We start from the raw sequence: 17717 nt of genomic DNA, 5'->3' as shown, positions 1-17717 counted from the left end.
TGACCTACTATTAGGTCATGCTAACTGTAGCGTTCGTGCTCAGTGACCTAATAGTAGGTCATGGAGTAAACACGGCGCCGTTCACGCGGGGCGCGTTCATGAGCTGTGATAGCTGCTGTTTCCGACAGCAGACTATCACTGCTCAATGTGCCGGGACCGATCGCGAAGCTTCCCCGCCGATTAACCCCTCAGAAGCCGCGTTCAATAGCGATCGCGGCTTCTTAGGGGTTAATCCGCCATCGCCGGCCTGCTACACGATAGCGGCCGGCGATGGTGACTATGGCAACCGGACACCAAACAATGGCGTCCGGCTATGCCATAGACGGAAGCCTAGTGGTTCCTGACAACGTCAGGACCCACTATGCTTGCTGTCAGTGAGTAGCTGACAGTTCTAATACACTGCACTACGCATGTAGTGCAGTGTATTAGAATTGCGATCAGGGCCTCCTGCCCTCAAGTCCCCTAGTGGGACAAAGTAATAAAGTTAAAAAATAGTTAAAAAAAGATGTGTAAAAATAAGAAAATAAAAGTTTTAAAAAGTATTAAAAGTAAAAATCCCCCCTTTTCCCTTATCAGTCATTTATTATTAATAAAAATATATAAACAAACAAACTATACATAATTGGTATCGCCGCGTCCGTAACGGCCTGAACTACAAAATGATTTCGTTATTTATCCCGCACGGTGAACGCCGTAAAATAAAATAATAATAGACCGTACCACAATCACAATTGTTTGGTCACTTCACCTCGCAAAAAATTGAAGAAAAAGAGATCAAAAAGTCGCATGTACCGAAAAATGGTCCTGATCGAAACTACAGTTCGTTACGCAAAAAATAAGTCCTCGCACGGCTTTATTGATGGAAAAATAAAGAAGTTCTGGCTCTTAGAATAAGGTAACACAAAAAGGGAATGATTTTTTCCAAAACGTATTTTATTGTGCAAACGCCATAATACATAAAAAAAACTATAAACATCCGGTATCGCCGTAATCGTATCGCCCCGCAGAATAAAGTGAATGTCATTTATAGCGCACGGTGAACGCTGTAAAAAAAATAGAATAACAAAACAATAGTAGAATTGCTGTTTTTAGTCACCACGCCACCTAAAAATAGAATAAAAACTGATCAAAAAGCCACATGCACCCCAAGAAAACTACAATGAATTCCTCAAGGGGTCTAGTTTCAAAATTGGGGTCACTTTTGGGGGGTTTCCACTGTTTTGGCACCACAAGACCTCTTCAAACCGGACATGGTGCCTAATAAAAAAGAGGCCTCAAAATCCACTAGGTCTTCCTTTGCTTCGGAGGCCGGTGCTTCAGTACATTACCGCACTAGGGCCACATGTGGGATATTTCTCAAAACTGCAGAATCTGGGCAATACATTTTGAGTTGCGTTTCTCTGGTAAAACCTTTTGTGTTATAGAAAAAAAATTGCATAAAAAGGATTTTCTGACAAAAATAAATATGTAAATTTCACCTCTACTTTGCTCTAAATTCCTGTGAAACACCTAAAGGGTTCATAAACTTTCTAAATGCTGTTGTGAATACTTTGAGGGGTCTAGTTTCTAAAATGGGGTGTTTGATGGGGGTTTCTAATATATGGGCCCCTCAAAGCAACTTCAGAACTGAACTGGAACCTAAAAAAATAAATAAATTAGGCAATACTTTGCTTCTTACATTATACTGATAATGAGCCGTGCCCACCCCGAGATGACCCCAGTTTTGACCGTTTGTATAAACGGAGACCCCTATTAGACCGTGCCAGTGCCCGGTTTTCCCAGCATTCACCCCCGAGAATTGTATTTCTATTGATGAGTCCCTGGTACATTTTAAAGGGAGGGTTCAATTCCGCGAGTACCTGCCGGATAAGAGGGCAAGGTATGGCGTGAAGATGTATGAGCTGCGAGAGTGAATCAGGGTATACCTACAGATTTAGGATACATGAAGGAAAGGCCACCCCCAAACCAGACTGCATCCTGGACTACAGTAGGTACTTGGGAGGGATGGACTTGTCAAATCAAGTCCTGAAGCCCTACAGCGCCATGCGGTGTGGTATAAGAAGCTGGCCGGGCACATCATACAGATGGCATTGTACAATGCGTTACGTGCTACGTCGATGTACAGGCCAGACGGGAACTTTCCTGGAATTTCAAGAGGTGGTTATCAAGAAACTAATCTTTAGGGACCAGGAAGGGGGGGCACCCAGTACTTCTGGAAGCGGGCCCACACACATCGTACCAGGGCAACACTTTCCAGGAGAAGTTCCAAAACCGGTGGAAAGGGAAAGAGTCAAAAGGGGTGCAGAGTCTGCTATAAGAGGGCGATAAGGAGGGACACAATATATCAATGTGACACGTGTCCTGAAAAACCAGAGCTCTGTATAAAAGATTGTTTTAAAATTGATCATACATCCCTTGATTTTTAATCTACCCCAGTTTTACTTACCCTGATGCACTCCGCACAGCTTATCCCCCCTCGTCTTTCCCTTCTGAGCCCTGCTGTGTGCCCAGGCAGCTGATAACAGCCACATGTAGGGTATTGCCGTACCCAGGAGAACCCACATTACATCTTATGGGGTGTATATCTCCGGTGGCGCATGCTGGGCACACTACATCGGACACTGACATGCCATATATATATATATATATAAAATTGCAAATCTCACTCTGCACCATCTGCTGCGCATTATCTTTTACACAGTACCTGTGGGGTCAAAATGCTCACTACACCTCTAGTCTTAAGGGGTGTCGTTTTTAAAATGGGGTCACTTCTCGGGGGTTTCAACTGTACTGGTGCCTCAGGGGCTTCTGCATACATGACTTAGCACCAGAAAAGCTTCAGTAGGCCAAATGGTGGTCCTTTCCTTCTGATGCCTCGCATGGGCCCAAACGTCAGTTTATCACCACAAATTGGGCATTGCCGCACTCAGGACAAATTGGGCAACAAAATGGGGTATTTTATTTCTTGTGAAAATAAGACATTTTCACCCAAAACTACATATTATTGGAAAAAATTAATTTTGTTTGAATTCCCAGTCCAATTCAAATAAGTTCTGTGAAAAAACTATGGGGTCAAAATGGTCACAACACCCATAAATGAATTCCTTGAGGGGTGTAGTTTCCAAAATGGGGTCACTTCTGGTGGGTTTCCATTGCTTTGATACCTCTGGGGCTCTGCAAATGCGACATGGCACCCGAAAACCAATCCAGCAAAATCTGTACTCCAAAGAACACACAGCGCTCCTTTCCTTCTGAGCCCTCCCATGGGCCCAAACGGCAGTTTATCACCACAAATGGGGTATTGCTGCATTCAGGACAAATTGGGCAACAAAATGGGGTATTTTGTTCCCTGTGAAAATAAGAAATTTTTATCAAAAATGACATCTTATTGGAAAAAATTTCATTTTTTTAATTTCACAGCCCAATTCAAATATGTGCTGTGTAAAAACTGTGCGGTCAAAATGGTAACAACAACCATAAATTAATTCCTTGAGGGGTGTAGTTTCCGAAATGGGGTCACTTTTTGGGGATTCCTACTGTTTTGGCACCTCAACACCTCTCCAAACCTGGCATGCTGCCTAAAATATATTCTAATAAAAAAGAGGCCTCAAAATGCACTAGGTGCTTCTTTGCTTCTATGGCTTGTGTTTTAGTCCACGAGCGCACTAGAGACACATGTGGGACATTTCTAAAAACTGCAGAATCTGGACAATACATATTTAGTAGTGTTTCTCTGGTAAAACCTTCTTTGTTACAGAAAAAAATTGAATAAAATTGAAATTCAGCTGAAAAAATTAAATTTGCAAATTTCATTTCCACTTTGCTTTAATTCCTGTGAAATGCCTGAAGGGTTAAAAAACTTCTAAATGCTGATTTGAATACTTTGAAGGGTCTAGTTTTTAAAATGGGGTGTTTTATGGGGGTTTCTAATACATAGGCCCCTCAAATCCACTTCAGCACTGAACTGGTACCTTCAAAAAAAGGCTTTTGAAATTTTCTTAAGAATATGAGAAATTGCTGTTTATGTTCTAAGCCTTGTAACGTCCAAGAAAAATAACAGAATGTTCAAAAAACAATGCCAATCTAAAGTAGACATATGGGAAATGTGAACTAGTAACTATTTTGGGTGGTATAACCGTCTGTTTTACAAGCAGATGCATTTAAATTCTGAAAAATGCTATTTCTTGTAAATTTTCTCAAAATTTTGCAATTTTTCACAAATGAAGACTGAATATATCGTCCAAATTTTACCACGAACATAAAGCCCAATGTGTCACAAGAAAACAATCTCAGAATCGCTTGGGTAGGTTTAAGCATTCCGACGTTATTACCACATAAAATGAAATATGTCAGATTTGAAAAATCTAGGCTGCGTCCTTAAGGTGTCACGGAAAATTTAATTTTTTATATAATATTGCTTTTAGTAGGTCATTAAAATAAATTGTATTTATTTGTGTTGTACTTTTTATTTTTTTCTTTCTTTTACGTCTCTATGGGGACTGCCATTTTTTTTTTCATCTCTGTATGTGTTGATTAACGACACGTACAAAGATGGAATACGGCAGCTACAGTGCATAGGAGTCAATGAACGGCTCCCGTCCATTGTATCTGCTCTCTGGCTCTGTACTGCGCAGACGCAGGTCAGAGTCACACAGCAGAGCAGCTGTTTGCAGGGAGAGAGCAGGCGCCATCATGAAGACCAGCTGCACTGCATGTAAGATGTGTGTGTCTGTCCCACTCTCTATCTCACAGACCCCCGCTCTCGTGACCCCCCCCACACCCGACGGCCCCCCCTGTAGTCGTGCAGGAGACTCTGTATAAAGGACACATGATGTAACTGTCCTGGGAATGCTGGGTGATAATATGCCCGGTGTTAGTGTGGTCACCCAGCTTTCCCAGACCCCTGTCACATTCCCAAACAGTCTCAGCACAACTAGAGAGATTTACCGTTCAGGGGTCTGGGAAAGCTGGGTGACGACAATTACCCCTCCTACTGGAGTATGTTTGGGGATGTGACTAATGAACCTCTCACACTCCAGTAGGAGGGGTAATGGTGGTCACCCAGCTTTCCCAGAAGCAGATATAACCAGGAAAGGGCTGGATTGATGGGCTGAGGGTTCACAGGGTTTTTGGTGATCCCCCTCTGTCATGTGATCGGACCTAGGTTACCGGTTCATCAGACGGGGTTCACGTGACTATAAATCTGTCCATAACAAGAGACAGTGCCCTGCCCTCATGCCGTAGTTGTGGTTCTGTCTGCAGTGATGGCGGTGGGTGGCTCTGACACCCTCCTCCCCCGTCGGGTCATCTCAGGACAGAAGGGGTGTCCGGATTGGAGACACAGCGCCGCACCTGTCCTCAGGTTGTGTCTGGTATTGCAGTTCACCTCCATTGAAGTGAATAGGACAGAGCTGTAATACCACACCCGACCTGAGGACAGGTGCGGCGCCATGTTTTACTGGACGATCCCTTTAACACTTTTCTCGTGCCTGCAGAGCTGTGTGTGGGGCAGAGCGGAGTGTTAACGCGCGCCGCTGATACTTCATAGCCGCTTATCAGCTCTTTTGAAGAATCAGCGGCAAGCACCCCCCCCCCCCCCCCACACACACACACACAAACACGCAAAATCAAGTGTAATCAAGAGGTTTTTGATGTGGTTTTTATAGCAAAAAAGGGAAAGGGAGACCCCGCTGGCTGGCAGGCACAACACTGTAACAAAGTGAAACTAATCTGCGGTTAGGCAAAATAGAGAAGGGTTGCCCTTGTTTCCAGCCAGATACAGGAGTATTCAATAAGATAAAATATAACTTTTATTGGGTATGATTAAATAAGTAAATGATCAAAGACAAAACGACACTCGTTTAAAAACGAGCCAATGCTCACTGGCAGTAGAAGATCTGCGTGCTGAGATGCAAACAGTCAGTCCAGTGTAATGGGTCAGTGTTTAGACAGCGTCTGCAGTACGCTGAAATTGCAAAACAAGATCATAGCAGCGGCTGACAGTCAGTGAGACATTGCGTATAAAACATAGCGAGAAGCCCCCCCGACATGTTTCGCTACGAACGTAGCGTCCTCAGGGGTTCATATGGGGCTACTGACGGCGTATTGTGGATCCACACCCTTTTAAAGCCTCGGTCCGCCATGACAGTGGGCGTCGGTCCGCAGGGACCCAATGAAAAGAGGCTAAACAGACCGGCCGTCAATAGTGAGACGAGCGGGTCGTAAGGCCAATCAGAATGGCCAATGGACTGCACCAATCAGAAATCCAGGAGGGCGCGCCTGCGCACAAAAAGTCGGCGCACATCCTTAAAGGGTGGGAAGACCTTCTAACCGATAATTCTCTACGCATGCTTCACTACCCCTTGGACTTTGAAAAAAGTGCCTTTGATCAAATTAACCTCCAGTTGCAAAAGGAAATTGAGGATATTAAAATCTTCAGTACCACATCCGAATATAACAACTGTGAAATCAAACTACAAAGAAATATGGAAAGCCTGCAAAGAGAAATGAAGGAACGCAACACCGTAAATATATACGAGACCGCAAAGACTTTGAAACGGGACAAGCGTATTCATTCCGTAAACACACACACCCTGTTATCCATCGTGAAATTAGATCTACTGACTACTCTGAATCTGATATCTCCGGTACAGATGACCCTAGGCCATCCCTTGAGGATAAGAGACTGGGGACAAAGCGAAAAACCAATAACAGGAGATATAATCCTCCAAAAAGAACCTTTTTACCTCTTAAAGTAAATAAACAAATATGCCCTATACAACCTGGCCAAGAAAATCCATCCAGAGTACCCATGTCGGCTCCCTCTTCTTCCTCCTCCTATGCTTTACCCACTATGTTCACGACCAATACGGTTACCACCCCCTTCACAGCGGGGAAGAACACTGGACCATTGGGAGCAAGCATTACAGTGTCAAGTGGCACTGGGAAGAGTCCATCTACTCTAAATACTCTGTTTCCTTTTTTAGGACCACCCAATTTGGGTTGGAATCAGGTGAGTTGAGGGACTTGAAGTCAGGGGACCTGATGACTAAAAATGACAGAATGCAGATATATAATTTATCTTCTTTCCAACTGAACCCATATCAGATGGCGCTTCTACAGAAAGGCCTTTCATACCCTCCCACCCCTGGCTATGACGAATTCACTTGGACCAAAGGTCTACATTTATTTGCACGGAAGTTAGCTCTACTTAAACATTTTAAAGTTAACCCTTCTCCGAACACTCCAAATACTCCCAATGAATTGAGGACTCTTACTGACCTCGAAGCACTTCTTAATGAAAATGAATTTGGAGCTACTATGGCCACGGGTCCTTTCTCGTCTTTGCGACCAAAGTCACACATGAAACCACCGTTCTCCCAATATGGCCACATCGACATATTTGTCAGGATTGTCAGTGCAGATCTACGAGGGTTAAAATACGCTAAATCCAAAGTCTTTGGTAACCTCAGTCATATGGAGCAGGTTGCATTGGATGAACTCTCTAAGAATGAATCCATCATTGTTAAGCCATCTGACAAGGGGGGTAACACTGTCGTTATGGATAGGGATGATTACACATCTATGGTCCACAGACTTTTAGATCATGTGTCCACTTATACCATTCTTGCAAAAAATCCTACCGAACAGTTCACTAGTGAATTACATTCCTTACTTTCGGAGGCAAAATCACAGTTTCTCATCACACAGGATGAGTTTAAAAGAATGTTTAATCCTAATCCAACCCTTTCAACATTCTACGCCTTGCCTAAGGTTCATAAAACATCTCGTCCAATACCAGGCAGACCTATCGTTTCGGGGAACGATAACCTCACGCAAGGGATTAGTTATAAGTAGATGAGATGCTCTCATCCTTTGTCACAGCCTTGCCCCCTATCTTAGAGATACTAAGGACACTGTCACCAGGATCCAGGGGATTTCTGTTACAGCCACCACCTTAATAGCCAGCATTGATGTTGAATCTCTATACACTAACATTAGACACGATCTTGGTTTAACTGCTGTTCAATATTTTTTGAGCACGAAGGGCACTCAGTTCCAAGCACACAATGGATTCATTATTTGACTACTTAAAATTATTTTATCCCACAATAATTTTATGTTCGATGGCGAATTTTACCATCAAATAAAAGGCAGTGCCACGGGCACAGTTTGTGCACCCACATATGCTAATCTTTTTTTACGGTGGTGGGAAGATAGTTTTGTTTTCACGGATGATTTATGTTTTTTTACCTGTCACATTTTATTCTGGGGTCGATACATTGATGATATTCTTATTTTTTGGGATGGGGACAAATCACTTTTCTTGGACTTTATGGAGATTCTCAACATCAATGACATAGGCATGAAATTCACTTACGAAATACACGAGAAAGAAATTAATTTCCTGGATCTCAAAATCTCGCTGGACCCTGGTGGCAGTGTGCACACCGACATCTATCAGAAGACTACTGCTACCAACAATTTCCTACATTGGGAAAGTTTCCACCCTCCGGCCCTGAAAAAGGGTATTCCCATAGGACAGTATCTCAGAGCGAAAAGAAACTGCTCCGATGAGAAGTCCTTCCAATCTGAATGTGACAAACTTTGACAAATTTTGCGCACGTGGGTACCCTAAAAAGTCCCTACATAGAGCTTATGCCAGAGCTAGAGCCATCACTAGAGGTGAGTTACTTTATGGAAGAGGGAAGATAAATGCTCCATTATCACCCCAAATTAGATGCATAGGCAATTTTGATATATGCTCTCCTCAGATTTTCTAAATACTGCAAAAACATTGGCCTATTCTTCAATTTGAGACAACCTAAACAAAACCTCACACCAAAAAATGGTGTATGCTGGGGTCCCTTATTGCAAGTAGACAACCTAGAAGCGAACCATGAAGGGACATAGCCCTTAAAGAAATAGTATACTGAATGATATACAAAAGTACAAAAAATCTTTATTAAATATAATCACCAATAACATATAATGGAATAAAAGATGGGATACATCATACACGGAGATATATACAGCAGGGTCAGATGGCATAGACCATAGACAAACAGAGTCAACCATACAAGGATGACCAAACCACGCTCAGATAGTTCATATGACAGAATTATAAACCCATGGGTATAAGGTAATAAGGCCCACACGTAGTATAGAGCTACCAGCTGATTATGACAATATGCAGAGATAGACAATAAGGTCTATCATTGCCTACAAAATATATAGCAATACATGAAAAGTGAAGCTAGAAGCATCCAAAGACAACATATAGGCTCAAATGGCCAGAAAGATATAACTCTGACGAAGCCGGTCTACAGGGCGAAACGCGCGTCGAGGCGTTCATTCATCCATCCACTTTTTTGATCTCCTGCACTCCTTATCATGTCCCAGGGTATGTGCTAGCTTTTTCAGCCTCTACATGATTGTACTATTGCGTCCAGCTATTGTCAGTTATATCTTTCTGGCCGTTTTAGCCTATATGTTGTCTAACACAGGGCTGTGTTGGGTGAATAAATTCACATTTTTTGCTGAGTGCTGCTTCTAGTCTCTTTTCTTGGATATATGTATGAGGAGTACGTCACTCCTTAATTTTTGAAGCTAGCACCAACCGTTTCTTGGCTATCTACACAGTGCCGCTCCTATACCCTGTTCTATAGTATATATATATATATATATATATATATATATATATATAGGTGTAACCTGTCAGTGTAACCCTGCCTGTAATGATAATGAGATGGTACATTATGAATGGTGGATCCTGTGTTATCTATATATACACACGTTACCTGTCAGTGTAATCCTGCCTGTGATGATAATGAGAGGTGTGATGAGAAGTGATCTATACAGAACAGGAAGGGTCAGTCCATTATGAATTGTGGATTCTGTATTATCTATATATAGATGTTACCTGTCAGTGTAATCCTGCCTGTGATGATAATGAGATGAGTGCTGAGAAATGATCTCTACAGAACAGGAAGGGTCAGTCTATTATGAATGGTGGATTCTTTGTTATCTACATATATAGATGTTACCTGTCAGTGTAATCCTGCCTGTGATGATAATGAGAGGTGTGATGAGAAGTGATCTATACAGAACAGGAAGGGTCAGTCCATTATGAATGGTGGATTCTGTATTATCTATATATAGATGTTACCTGTCAGTGTAATCCTGTCTGTGACGATAATGAGATGAGTGCTGAGAAATGTTCTCTACAGAACAGGGAGGATCAGTCTATTATGAATGGTGGATTCTGTATTATCTATATATAGATGTTACTTGTCAGTGTAATCCTGCCTGTGATGATAATGAGATGACTGCTGAGAAATGATCTATACAGAACAGGAAGGATCAGTCCATTATGAATGGTGGATTCTGTATTATCTATATATAGATGTTACCTGTCAGTGTAATCCTGCCTGTGATGATAATGAGATGAGTGCTGAGAAATGATCTCTACAGAACAGGAAGGGTCAGTCTATTATGAATGGTGGATTCTTTGTTATCTACATATATAGATGTTACCTGTCAGTGTAATCCTGCCTGTGATGATAATGAGAGGTGTGATGAGAAGTGATCTATACAGAACAGGAAGGGTCAGTCCATTATGAATGGTGGATTCTGTATTATCTATATATAGATGTTACCTGTCAGTGTAATCCTGCCTGTGATGATAATGAGATGACTGCTGAGAAATGATCTCTACAGAACAGGAAGGGTCAGTCCATTATGAATGGTGGATTCTGTATTATCTATATATAGATGTTACCTGTCAGTGTAATCCTGCCTGTGATGATAAGGAGATGAGTGCTGAGAAATGATCTCTACAGAACAGGAAGGGTCAGTCTATTATGAATGGTGGATTCTTTGTTATCTACATATATAGATGTTACCTGTTAGTGTAATCCTGCCTGTGATGATAATGAGATGACTGCTGAGAACTGTAAGGAGCAGTCTACTATGAGACTCATTGGCCAGAGGGCAAACTGCAAGATTAGATAAAGACAAAAAAATAATATAAAAAAAACGCACCAAAAAATCATAAAAAATATGTTTAAACGAAAATTGATTTAAACAATAGATCATTTTCTGATGACACATTCTCTGTAAGTGGTTGAACTGAGCTTTCCTAGATCTCGGCCTAGAGTGCAGCTGTTAATCGCAGCCGCTGCCCCCCAAAATCTGATGCTAAGCCTAGTGCATGACCGGATTCATAGAACACCTTGTAGAGAACTTCTATGTGCAGTCACAGCTCCCTCAGGTCCTGCACTATGTATAACACATTGTCTGACGTGTTACTGTAATGTAGAACTAAGGAGGAACCCCACCTTAAAGAGAACAGAAAGGAGAAGACCTTTTCTCTCCTCAGTAGATGTTGACTCGCTCATTGCTGTGACGCTATCTAATCATAGTGGACAGCCTCACAGCGATGCAAAAGACCTGCAGGAAATTTCACAAAATCAGCAGGTTTTCTGCATCGCTGTGAAGCGGTCCGCTCTGATTGGACAGCGTCACAACAAAAAGTGAGGCAACGCCTACTGAGGAGAGATGGTGTCTCCTCTTTGTACCTTTAATTACAACACGCATATGTTAGGTGCAAAACGGAGTAAGGGCTGTAGTGGAACAACATGGAGGGGGGCAAAAAAGAAAATGACAGCGTTGGAATCTGGAGGACGCCAAGTATAAGGGGAGGAATGTGGTTAAAAAAACACAGCAGGTCCTGCTTAATAAACCACGGAGTTCACTTTCTAAATTCATTATTACTGACCTCTGGTAACACCTCCTGGAATTTCCTCCTCCGGTTCACTCTTACACGGTTGATCGACCCTCACTCGCTCTTCTTCTTCATCCTCTGTTTTAATAATAGTCAGATCTTCCCCCTGATTTCACATATGTAACAATTCAGTACAATACAGCAGAGAGTGCGAAGAATCTAACAGATCAACATAAGAAACCACCAAAATCTATGACCACATCTATGACCGTTAGGGATGCACGATGCCTCGAAACTTCCATACTGTTTAGATACCGTTATGTCATGTATTTCGATACTTAGCTCTGCGGCCGCACAGCTCAGTATAGTAACACATGAATGTATGAGAGCGGGGCTGCGGCTGTGTGATAGTCATTGCCCCGCTCCTGAGTCATGACGAGTGCGCGGGGTCAGGATGATGCGTTGCGGCCAGCGCTGCACTAATGATTGCCGGCACTGAAGACAGAACATGGCGGGCGCGCTGCAAAACACCCCCATGTTCTGTCTTCAGTGCCTGCACCGCCGCTTATTATAGTGCAGCGCCGGCCGCATCACCTCATGCTGACCGCGCTCTGACTTATGTCAGGAGCGGGGCAATGGTTGTATTACGCATCCGCAGCCCCGCTCTATAACGGCGGAGATCAGAGAAACCTCTCATCTCTGCCGCTATTCCCCTGAATGCTGCGATCACAGCGGACTGCAGCATTCAGGAGAAAGGGAGATGCCCCTTGGATCGCATCGCAGGAATCCCTGTGACGCGATTGAGGGACATACCATATATGGGCAGACAGCCCAGGGTCCATTGAAGGACCCCAGGGCTGTCCTACCATATTTCCTGTTGTTAGGGCATATTGAGGTATGTCCTAACAGCTGCCTGTGTACTATCAGTGCACAGGCTAATATACTGGTATGTATATATATGCCTGTGTACTATCAGTATATAGATATCTGCCTGTGTACTATCAGTATATAGATATATGCCTGTGTACTATCAGTATATAGATATATGCCTGTGTACTATCAGTTTATAGATATATGCCTGTGTACTATCAGTATATAGATATATGCCTGTGTACTATCAGTATATAGATATATGCCTGTGTACTATCAGTATATAGATATATGCCTGTGTACTATCAGTATATAGATATATGCCTGTGTACTATCAGTATATACATGTATGCCTGTGTACTATCAGTATATACATGTATGCCTGTGTACTATCAGTATATAGATATATGCCTGTGTACTATCAGTATATAGATATAAGCCTGTGTACTATCAGTATATAGATATATGCCTGTGTACTATCAGTATATAGATATAAGCCTGTGTATTATCAGTGTATAGATATATGCCTGTGTACTATCAGTATATAGATATAAGCCTGTGTATTATCAGTGTATAGATATATGCCTGTGTGCTATCAGTATATAGATATATGCCTGTGTACTATCAGTATATAGATATAAGCCTGTGTATTATCAGTGTATAGATATATGCCTGTGTACTATCAGTATATAGATATATGCCTGTGTACTATCAGTATATAGATATATGCCTGTGTGCTATCAGTATATAGATATATGCCTGTGTGCTATCAGTATATAGATATATGCCTGTGTACTATCAGTATATAGATATAGGCCTGTGTACTATCAGTGTATAGATATATGCCTGTGTGCTATCAGTGTATAGATATATGCCTGTGTACTATCAGTATATAGATATATGCCTGTGTACTATCAGTATATAGATATATGCCTGTGTATTATCAGTGTATAGATATATGCCTGTGTACTATCAGTATATAGATATATGCCTGTGTACTATCAGTATATAGATATATGCCTGTGTATTATCAGTGTATAGATATATGCCTGTGTACTATCAGTATATAGATATATGCCTGTGTACTATCAGTATATAGATATATGCCTGTGTACTATCAGTATATAGATATATGCCTGTGTACTATCAGTATATAGATATATGCCTGTGTACTATCAGTATATAGATATATGCCTGTGTGCTATCAGTGTATAGATATATGCCTGTGTACTATCAGTGTATAGATATATGCCTGTGTACTATCAGTATATAGATATATGCCTGTGTACTATCAGTATATAGATATATGCCTGTGTACTGTCAGTATATAGATATATGCCTGTGTACTATCAGTATATAGATATATGCCTGTGTACTATCAGTATATAGATATATGCCTGTGTACTATCAGTATATAGATATATGCCTGTGTACTATCAGTATATAGATATATGCCTGTGTACTATCAGTATATAGATATAGGCCTGTGTACTATCAGTGTATAGATATATGCCTGTGTGCTATCAGTGTATAGATATATGCCTGTGTACTGTCAGTGTATAGATATATGCCTGTGTACTATCAGTATATAGATATATGCCTGTGTACTATCAGTATATAGATATATGCCTGTGTACTATCAGTATATAGATATATGCCTGTGTACTATCAGTATATAGATATATGCCTGTGTACTATCAGTATATAGATATATGCCTGTGTACTATCAGTATATAGATGTATGCCTGTGTGCTATCAGTATATAGATATATGCCTGTGTACTATCAGTATATAGATATATGGCTGTGTGCTATCAGTATATAGATATATGCCTGTGTACTATCAGTATATAGATATATGCCTGTGTACTATCAGTGTATAGATATATGCCTGTGTACTATCAGTATATAGATATATGCCTGTGTGCTATCAGTATATAGATATATGCCTGTGTACTATCAGTATATAGATATATGCCTGTGTGCTATCAGTATATAGATATATGCCTGTGTGCTATCAGTATATAGATTTATGCCTGTGTGCTATCAGTATATAGATATATGCCTGTGTGCTATCAGTATATAGATATATGCCTGTGTATTATCAGTGTATAGATATATGCCTGTGTACTATCAGTATATAGATATATGCCTGTGTGCTATCAGTATATAGATATATGCCTGTGTATTATCAGTGTATAGATATATGCCTGTGTACTATCAGTATATAGATATATGCCTGTGTACTATCAGTGTATAGATATATGCCTGTGTACTATCAGTATATAGATATATGCCTGTGTACTATCAGTGTATAGATATATGCCTGTGTACTATCAGTATGTAGATATATGCCTGTGTACTATCAGTATATAGATATATGCCTGTGTACTATCAGTATATAGATATATGCCTGTGTATTATCAATGTATAGATATATGCCTGTGTACTATCAGTATATAGATATATGCCTGTGTGCTATCAGTATATAGATATATGCCTGTGTACTATCAGTATATAGATATATGCCTGTGTGCTATCAGTATATAGATATATCCCTGTGTACTATCAGTATATAGATATATGCCTGTGTACTATCAGTATATAGATATATGCCTGTGTACTATCAGTATATAGATATATGCCTGTGTATTATCAGTGTATAGATATATGCCTGTGTACTATTAGTATATAGATATATGCCTGTGTACTATCAGTATATAGATATATGCCTGTGTACTATCAGTATATAGATATATGCCTGTGTGCTATCAGTATATAGATATATGGCTGTGTACTAATATATGCCTGTGTTCTATCAGTATATAGATATATGCCTGTGTACTATCAGTATATAGATATATGCCTGTGTGCTATCAGTATATAGATATATGGCTGTGTACTATCAGTATATAGATATACGCCTGTGTGCTATCAGTGTATAGATATATGCCTGTGTACTATCAGTATATAGATATACGCCTGTGTACTATCAGTATATAGATATACGCCTGTATACTATCAGTATATAGATATACGCCTGTGTACTATCAGTATATAGATATATGGCTGTGTGCTATCAGTGTATAGATATATGCCTGTGTACTATCAGTATATAGATATACGCCTGTGTACTATCAGTATATAGATATACGCCTGTATACTATCAGTATATAGATATACGCCTGTGTACTATCAGTGTATAGATATACGCCTGTGTACTATCAGTGTATAGATATATGCCTGTGTATTATCAGTATATAGATATATGCCTGTGTACTGTCAGTATATAGATATATGCCTGTGTGCTATCAGTATATAGATATATGCCTGTGTACTATCAGTGTATAGATATATGCCTGTGTGCTATCAGTATATAGATATATGCCTGTGTGCTATCAGTATATAGATATATGCCTGTGTACTATCAGTGTATAGATATATGCCTGTGTACTATCTGTATATAGATATATGCCTGTGTACTATCAGTATATAGATATATGCCTGTGTACTATCAGTATATAGATATATGGCTGTGTACTATCAGTATATAGATATATGCCTGTGTACTATCAGTGTATAGATATACGCCTGTGTACTATCAGTGTATAGATATACGCCTGTGTGCTATCAGTGTATAGATATACGCCTGTGTGCTATCAGTGTATAGATATACGCCTGTGTACTATCAGTATATAGATATACGCCTGTGTACTATCAGTATATAGATATACGCCTGTGTACTATCAGTATATAGATATCTGCCTGTGTACTATCAGTATATAGATATCTGCCTGTGTACTATCAGTATATAGATATCTGCCTGTGTGCTATCAGTATATAGATATATGCCTGTGTACTATCAGTGTATAGATATATGCCTGTGTGCTATCAGTATATAGATATATGCCTGTGTGCTATCAGTATATAGATATATGCCTGTGTACTATCAGTGTATAGATATATGCCTGTGTACTATCTGTATATAGATATATGCCTGTGTACTATCAGTATATAGATATATGCCTGTGTACTATCAGTATATAGATATATGGCTGTGTACTATCAGTATATAGATATATGCCTGTGTACTATCAGTGTATAGATATACGCCTGTGTACTATCAGTGTATAGATATACGCCTGTGTGCTATCAGTGTATAGATATACGCCTGTGTGCTATCAGTGTATAGATATACGCCTGTGTACTATCAGTATATAGATATACGCCTGTGTACTATCAGTATATAGATATACGCCTGTGTACTATCAGTATATAGATATCTGCCTGTGTACTATCAGTATATAGATATCTGCCTGTGTACTATCAGTATATAGATATCTGCCTGTGTGCTATCAGTATATAGATATATGCCTGTGTACTATCAGTATATAGATATATGCATGTGTACTATCAGTGTATAGATATATGCCTGTGTACTATCAGTGTATAGATATATGCCTGTGTACTATCAGTATATAGATATATGCCTGTGTACTATCAGTATATAGATATATGCCTGTGTGCTATCAGTATATAGATATATGCCTGTGTACTATCAGTATATAGATATATGCCTGTGTGCTATCAGTATATAGATATATGCCTGTGTACTATCAGTATATAGATATATGCCTGTGTGCTATCAGTATATAGATATATACCTGTGTGCTATCAGTATATAGATATATGCCTGTGTACTATCAGTATATAGATATATGCCTGTGTACTATCAGTATATAGATATATACCTGTGTACTATCAGTATATAGATATATACCTGTGTACTATCAGTATATAGATATACGCCTGTGTACTATCAGTATATAGATATACGCCTGTGTACTATCAGTGTATAGATATACGCCTGTGTGCTATCAGTATATAGATATACGCCTGTGTACTATCAGTATATAGATATATGGCTGTGTGCTATCAGTATATAGATATATGCCTGTGTACTATCAGTATATAGATATATGCCTGTGAGCTATCAGTATATAGATATATGCCTGTGTACTATCAGTATATAGATATCTGCCTGTGTACTATCAGTGTATAGATATATGCCTGTGTACTATCAGTATATAGATATATGCCTGTGTGCTATCAGTGTATAGATA

General features: G+C 40.1%; 1 protein-coding gene and 1 long non-coding RNA gene across 6 annotated transcripts in view; one reads left to right on the top strand and one right to left on the bottom strand.

Moving 5' to 3' along the window:
• Positions 1-17717, bottom strand: part of LOC142726868 (oocyte zinc finger protein XlCOF7.1-like) — a 129418-nt gene that overhangs the window by 101069 nt on the left and 10632 nt on the right. For 3 of the 5 annotated variants that reach the window (XM_075849023.1, XM_075849022.1, XM_075849020.1), the window contains exons 6-7: positions 11780-11891; positions 10905-10997 (exon numbers count right to left, since the gene is read on the bottom strand). In XM_075849023.1, coding sequence (XP_075705138.1) covers positions 10905-10997; positions 11780-11891 — 205 coding nt within the window. The remainder of the gene's footprint in view (positions 1-10904; positions 10998-11779; positions 11892-17717) is intronic. The other 2 variants (XM_075849024.1, XM_075849021.1) reach the window with 1 other exon arrangement.
• The window catches only part of LOC142726870 (uncharacterized), a 153423-nt gene that overhangs the window by 127086 nt on the left and 8620 nt on the right, over positions 1-17717 (top strand). The gene's annotated exons all lie outside the window — the stretch shown is intronic.

Source organism: Rhinoderma darwinii, unplaced genomic scaffold, assembly GCF_050947455.1.
Source record: "Rhinoderma darwinii isolate aRhiDar2 unplaced genomic scaffold, aRhiDar2.hap1 Scaffold_639, whole genome shotgun sequence".
Taxonomy (NCBI): Eukaryota; Metazoa; Chordata; class Amphibia; order Anura; family Rhinodermatidae; genus Rhinoderma; species Rhinoderma darwinii.
This window is presented reverse-complemented; position numbering and strand designations above follow the sequence as displayed.